The sequence below is a fragment of the Ischnura elegans genome, chromosome 9 (assembly GCF_921293095.1).
Source record: "Ischnura elegans chromosome 9, ioIscEleg1.1, whole genome shotgun sequence".
NCBI lineage: Eukaryota > Metazoa > Arthropoda > Insecta > Odonata > Coenagrionidae > Ischnura > Ischnura elegans.
In genome coordinates this window covers 4,364,159-4,371,625 of record NC_060254.1, presented here as the reverse complement: position 1 = coordinate 4,371,625, position 7,467 = coordinate 4,364,159, and the positions used below count along the sequence as shown (strand labels likewise).

The 7,467-nt window shown below is 40.3% G+C and overlaps 1 protein-coding gene across 1 annotated transcript; it reads left to right on the top strand.

Annotated features, from left to right (window-relative positions):
* The first annotated feature begins 843 nt into the window (after positions 1–843).
* LOC124165866 lies at positions 844–7,227 on the top strand. Its single transcript, XM_046543401.1, has 3 exons — positions 844–957; positions 1,672–3,576; positions 6,567–7,227. Exons 1-3 carry the CDS (start codon positions 844–846, stop codon positions 6,576–6,578), a joined length of 2,031 nt encoding a protein of 676 aa, XP_046399357.1. The 3' UTR covers positions 6,579–7,227.
* The last annotated feature ends 240 nt before the right edge of the window (positions 7,228–7,467 follow it).

The window sequence follows — 7,467 nt, the reverse complement described above, 5'->3', positions numbered from 1 at the left end:
ATACTGCAGTATCTGCAATGGCGGCCTTGTTTATTCCTCCATGCATGCCCTTTCTCATGTTTTTAAAGAGGTCGATACGGCAAAGCTTATTATTCACTCAATTTTCTCGTGGCTATTGCTTCAAGCTGAAGCTTAAATTACGTTTCCTTTACTTCATGCGTTTGAATAACTTATAGTCCATCTCATCTACCCCACGTTGAGTTTTTAATGATTATGATTGTTTAACTGGCTGATGTGAATTTTAGCCAGAGTACATTAGCCTTCCCCATTTATTTAGTGAACTTTTTATTGTTATCTTCGCGGGAATTCAATGGTTCATGTTTTTCACATAATACCGAAGTAATATCATGCCACATTGCCGTGGAGGAATGGTTCCATCGGTTTTTACTTATTGTGCTTTTGTACTTAATTAATAGTTTATAACCACGGTGATTTCGTAGCTCGCTTTCCAATTAATGGATGGCTTTAGATATTTAGAGAAGAATTTTGTGTGAGTACAGAAAAGTGGAGGAAAAATATCGCACCACCACGAATGTTTACTTATGATGATAGGGAAAACTTGTATTATTTCATTTCAATTAGATACAGTTGTGTAGTGAATTAGTGTTTTTATCATCATGGTGAAAGTGTTGATGTGTATCCTACTCTAGTTTTAGGACTTAATGACAGTGAAATTATTATGGTAGCTTCTGTTATCTGGTGGGATTAGATTAATGGTGCCCTGGCGTTAGTTATGCTTCGATCCATGCTCATTTTATGCAAGAATTTGTTGTGTGGCGTACAATAATCTACATGGACTAACAGTGATCCTCCTACGTAAATATTGACATTTTTACAGGGGACATGGCCTGTTTAGAAATTGTGTTTGAAAAGGTAATCGATTGTATCGCCGTTGTTGACCGGTCGACGGCGCGGTTCGACTGTGAGTCGACTGGCGACTTCGGCTTCGCCCTGCAAGTCAGTCTCGTACTGGACGCGCTCGGGTGCAGGTGGCTTACCACCTCGCTAACAATATACCTGTTTAAAAACTACATCGTAGCCTATCATTTACCTAACATTTTTTGGTCCTTCGGGCCGGATAGGGATATAATTCGAAATATTCTCGATTCCGGGAACGCATGATCATGGTTTCATTGAAATCCCCGGCTCTTCATCTATGCTGAACCCTCGTGAGCCGAATCATCTTTTGATTGTGCTATTCATATCAATCGAAAAACGGGTATAAGGTGCTTTAAAACTAATCGCGGTCTACTAAAAGTCTTATTACAAATCGGAGTGAATTCAACGGCAGATCTCAGCAGTGAAGACAACGAAGCAACAAGGCCGTTGGTGAATCACCCAGAACTTCACGCCATGTGAATATCAGCTGACTACCGCAACGAAGAGACTCGCATGCATTCCAGGCTGGCTTACTCATCAACCCACTAAGGGGATCGTGTACTTTCCAGACTGGCTCGAACATCAACCCGAGAAGAAAGACGTCCAAAATCAGTAAGATCGTTTCAATTTATATTAAATTATCGAAACTTATTGCTCATCGTATCTATTGCCTATGGGAATAAGTTTAGTGACATTAAATTAAATTCATGGTGTTAAAAAATGGAAGGCTTTTTTGAGAAACAGAAGTCTTATTTAAAGAAAATTGATAATGCCTTTGTTAACTTAAAAAAGGAAGGTGCTGCGAAAATGAGCCGAGGCTCCTGTAAAGTGCGCTTGGAGAATGTTGAGAGCTATTGGCAAAAAATAAAAGATTGTCATGAACAAATGACTGAAAGTGAACGTTTCGATACCAATCATGAGTATTGCACTTCAGACTTTTTTGATTATGCCGAGGAAATTTATCTCCAGCGAAAGGGAGAATTTGAAGAATTTCTTATCTGTCTGGAGACGGGTTCCAGTACTCGTGAAATAGATCGGGAAAATAATCCTTCACGTTCAGTGTGTGATCAACAAGTGAGATTGCCTATTGCAGAATTGCCAAAATTTTCTGGTGATTTCCGAGATTGGGAAACATTCCGGGACTTAATGAGATCAATAATTGTGGATCGCAATGATATTTCGGACGTTACAAAGTTGCAGTACTTAAAATGTGCTCTATCTGGTGAAGCTGCAGATTTGATTCGTACTATTCCAGTGACAGAACAAAATTTCATGCTTGCTTGGCAGTCATTGAAAGATTATTATGAAAATACAAGAAGATCGATCAGTGCCCATCTCGCATCCTTATTAGATCTAAAGCCAATGAAAAATGAATCTGCCTCCGAACTCCGCCGTATTTATGCTGGCACAATTAATCCTTTGCTAGCGCTTGAGGCTTTGCAACGGCCAGTAGGGCATTGGGATGATTTAATTGTCATAATTACCGAAAGGAGATTAGACCCACAAACACGTCGAGCGTGGGAAATTAAATTAAAGGAGTCAACAACTCCACCTGATTATGAAATGCTAAAAAACTTCCTTAAGACTAAAATCATGAGCTTGGACAATATCGAAAGCTGTAAATTGGAGCCTAGCTCACTTAGTCATTCGCCTTGTGCTCGCAACAGAGTGCCTTTCCGACGGAAGGTATTACATGACAGAAGAGGGTTTCCCATTACCGAGAATTGCCATATAACTGGACGAACATTATCAAGGGAACCGTTATGTGTTTTATGCAATCGTAATCATTGGCTGGCCTATTGTGAAATGTTTAGAGCCAAAACTACTGAGCAGCGCAAAACCTTTGTTGAATCAAAAGAGCTTTGTTTGAATTGCTTAGGTAATCATGTGCTACGCAATTGCCTATCAAAAAAGAGATGCCAAATCTGCCATAAAAGGCATCATACGTTAATACATATTCAGTTAAATAATTCAGGATTAACCGATGGTGGTGAGAAAAGGGATGGTGAAAACTCATCAAAACCTTCCTCTCTACTAGATGCATCTACAAGCGCTAATGTTCATTTGAATAACGAAGTCAGAAGCAAATCTGATTTTGTGTTGCTTTCCACTGTTTGGGTTAACGTACAGGGCCCTGGTGGAAAAGTAGTGCCTGCTCGAGCGCTACTTGATCAGTGTGCTCAATCCAGTTTTATAACTGAATCTTTGTGCCAAAGACTTAAATTACATAAACAATCAATTTCAGTGACAGTTAGTGGACTTGGAGGAAAGCAACATGTGGCATGCAGAGCTGCTTCCAGCATTACAATAAAGCCGAGGTTTCCATCATCGTTCAGCTGCAAAACTGAGGTGTTGGTGGTGCCCCGAGTAACTTCCTATACACCAGGCACTCGATACGGGGTCAACGATTGGTCTCACTTGAAGGACTTGGTGTTAGCGGATCCTAACTTCGCTCAGAATGCACCAATCGAGTTACTTCTTGGAGCAGCCGTGCATGCTAGAGTGGTAGAAGGAGATATCATCAAAGGAAAGCCGAATCAACCCATTGCTACAGCCACGGCCTTGGGTTGGATCATTTCTGGTGAGACAAACTTTGACTATTCCCAGTCCACGCCAACACCCACAGTACTTCATAGTTCCGAAATGTCGGTGGACTCCCTGCTTCAGCGTTTTTGGCTACAGGAAGAGATTAATGCTGTAAGTGTTTCTCTCACTCCTGAAGAACAGGCTTGTGAAAGTCATTTTAAATCTACTTACTCACGGAATTCAGATGGACGCTATGTAGTGAGACTTCCAATATTATCTGAAAAATTAAAACAGCTTGGAGATACTTACCATCCGTCAATGACTTTATTATTCCGTATGGAAAATAAATTCAAAAGGGACTTAGATTTTCAACAATCCTATTGTAAATTTATGCAAGAATATTTAGTCTCTGGGCACATGCAGTGTATTCCAGAATCTGAAGTGAACCTTAAAAAATATGTTTTTCTTCCACACCATGGTGTCACAAGTAGTACTACTACACGATTGCGGACAGTTTTTAACGGTTCGCTCAAAACAAATCAAGGATTTTCCTTAAACGATTGCCTGTATGCAGGACCTAACTTGCTGCCAGGAATTGCATCTTTGGTTTCGGCATGGCGCAAATACAGGTATGCCTTTACTGCAGATATTAAAATGATGTATAGGCAAATATTAGTACACGAGGCAGATATACATCTTCAAACTATTTTATGGAGATTTAATCCGTTAGAGAAGGTACAATTTTTTCTCCTTTGTACACTAACATATGGATTAAAATGTAGTCCGTTTATCGCTAATAGAGTCATTAAGCAACTGGCAAAGGATGAAGCTGTTAACTTTCCATTGGGCTCCATCATTCTTAGTGAAGAAACCTACATGGATGATGTGCTATCGGGAGGTCATGACATTCAAACCGCCTTGTTGAAACAACAGGAAGTTATTAACTTGTGCAAGGTGGGCGGATTTCCATTGCGCAAGTGGCTTTCAAATGCTCCTGCCTTAATGGAACAGCTGCCTAATGACTTATTAGCCAGTGAACCAGAATTACTCTTTGAGGACGATTCAGACTTTGCTGTATTAGGACTTACTTGGCAACCGAATGAAGATTATTTCAAATTTAGTGTCAAAATCAAGCAATATTCTGAACCCTGGACAAAGAGACGAGTATTATCAGCCGCAGCCAAGTTATTTGATCCATTGGGCTGGCTCGCTCCAATTGTAATTTTAGCCAAAATATTTTTGCAAAAGCTTTGGCTGATTAAAATAGGTTGGGATGAAGAGTTATGCCAATCTGATGCTGATTTTTGGCAAACATATTATGGTAAATTATCTCAAGTTTCTAACATCAAAATTCCAAGATGGTTGGGTTTTAGTAATTCTAACAATACCTTGCAATTGCATGGATTTGCTGATGCGTCTAAATCTGCTTATGCAGCAGTTTTGTACCTGCGTACTGATAGTGAATGCTCAGGATCAGTGTTTACAGTGAAATTAATTCAGGCAAAAACTAAAGTTTCCCCCTTGAGAACACTTAGCATTCCTCGATTGGAATTATGTGCTGTTCACTTGCTTGCTAAGCTAATCAATCAGAATCGGATAATGTTTGAGTCTGAGTTGCTTGAAATACATTTGTGGACTGACTCTCAAGACGTCCTGTATTGGCTGAGGGACCATCCCTCGTGATGGCCTACTTTTGTGGCCAATAGATGTTCTGATATCCATTCTTTAGTATCAAATGTTAAGTGGCATCACGTGGGAACGAAATTCAACCCAGCTGATTTAGCTTCTAGGGGTTGTTCTCCATCAACATTGAGAGATCAAAAATTATGGTGGTCTGGGCCAAGTTGGCTCTCAACACATGAGAAGTACTGGCCAAATAGTTCTAAATTCCAGGCAAAGGAATTCTTATCTAGTGAGCTTCTAGTGGGAAAATTGACTGCATCATTAACTACTAGTGTGCTTGAAAAAACCGATGCCTTAAATATTTTTTAAAAAATACTCTACGTTAAAAACTCTCAAACATGTAATGGCTTACATGATCCGTTTTCTTAGTGGTAAGAAAGTGATCCATCCAGTGTTTCATGAAGCTTGGTTTAAAATTAGTGCAATTTATTCTGAGCAATTCCTAACCCCTAGTGAAGTTAATCGAGCGAGATTGCTATTAGTGTACATGGTTCAACGCCAATCATTTGCCAAGGAAATTTCTCAGTTGGAGAAAGCTGGAATCCTTCCTAAGAAAAGTGCATTAGTGAAATTTTCACCTTTTGTGAAGGAAAGACTTTTGCGAGTTGGTGGTAGAATCAAGCATTCATTGCTATCTGATGATGAAAAACATCCATTGATACTACCCAGCAAACATCCATTTACTGAGTTAATAATTGAGGACTGTCATAAAGCAACTCTTCATGGAGGCGTACAGCTTACACTGACGACATTACGTACTCAGTACTGGATAGTGAAGGGTCGTCAGATAGTTAAAACAATTATTCACCGGTGCTTGAATTGCCAACGTTACAGAGCAACACTTGCATATCAAATAATGGGAAATTTACCTGCCCATAGAATAGTACCTAGTCGACCATTTTCAAGAGCAGGTGTTGACTATGCGGGACCAACATCTATAAGAGCATCATTTGGGAGAGGTCAGAGCTCTTATAAAGGTTTTATTTGTATTTTCATTTGCCTTAGTACACGGGCGGTGCATCTAGAAGCAGTTTCAAGTTACTCATCAGAATCGTTCATCGCAGCGTTCCGAAGGTTTGTGGGACGACGTGGACATTGTTCTCTACTGCTAAATGATAGGGGTACCAATTTTATTGGTGCTAACCAGGAGCTCAAGAGGATGTTCCAGAGGTCATCTGACTACAACCGCACCATTGCAGAGGCTTTGGCGTCTACCGGGACGGAGTGGCGCTTCAACCCTCCTGCGGCTCCTCACTTCGGTGGAATTTGGGAGGCAGCCGTCAAATCCACTAAACATCACATCAGACGGGTCATCGGAGATACAAAGCTGACCTTCGAGGAGCTTACCACATTACTCTGTCAAGTTGAAGCCTGTTTAAATTCCCGCCCCCTTATTCCCCTAACAGATGATCCTACTGATAACAAAGCTTTAACTCCTGCACATTTTCTAATTCATTCTGCATCTTTTATCATTCCAGAGCCTTCACTAATCGATGAAATTATACCTGTTTTAAAACGCTGGAAAATAGTTCAACAGATGCTCCAGCATTTCTGGCAAAGGTGGTCAAGGGAGTACCTGCAATCGCTCCAGCAGCGACAGAAATGGACTCACCGGACATCACAAATCAACATTGGTGACCTGGTGATTCTTCGTTGTGAGAACACTCCTCCAGCGCAATGGCCTCTTGCTAGGATAATACATGTGTACCCTGGTGATGATGGACTAGTGAGGGTAGTGAAAGTGAAATTCAATAATTCAGTAATGATAAGACCGCTGTCAAAACTCATAATCTTGAATAATGTTTCTAATCAATCATCGCAGTGAATGGACATTTAAATATTCTCAATACACTGAAAGTTTTTTTTTTTTGTTTCATACAGGATATTTTTGTTGCTTTGTTAGTATTTTTTTTGCTATCATGAAAATTGTAGAATTATCTCTTCTATGTATCGAAGAGAGGTGGGCGGAATGTTTGAAAAGGTAATCGATTGTATCGCCGTAGTTGACCGGTCGACGGCGCGGTTCGACTGTGAGTCGACTGGCGACTTCGGCTTCGCCCTGCAAGTCAGTCTCGTACTGGACGCGCTCGGGTGCAGGTGGCTTACCACCTCGCTAACAATATACCTGTTTAAAAACTACATCGTAGCCTATCATTTATCTAACAAATTGTTTTAGTTGTAACCAAAGTGCAACAGTAATGTGGTCAAGATATTTTTTGCTGAAAGGGGGCAGGGGTTACTAGTTGTAATCAAAAAGGAAGTCGTGAGAGTAAAGTAAATGGTGGTAATATTGAGAATTAAAAGGATGAGTTAAGCTCTGATTTTTGTGATCGAAAATTTGGCCCCACCCTCTCATGATCATAATTTTCTCGTACCTCA

Excerpts from the sequence above, each read along its gene's own strand:
- LOC124165866 (XM_046543401.1), top strand. The coding sequence starts at position 844 with ATGGCCTGTTTAGAAATTGTGTTTGAAAAGGTAATCGATTGTATCGCC. Across the intron at positions 958-1,671 it reads ACTTCGGCTTCGCCCTGCAA|GAAGGTGCTGCGAAAATGAG; the intron begins GTCAGTCTCGTA and ends AACTTAAAAAAG.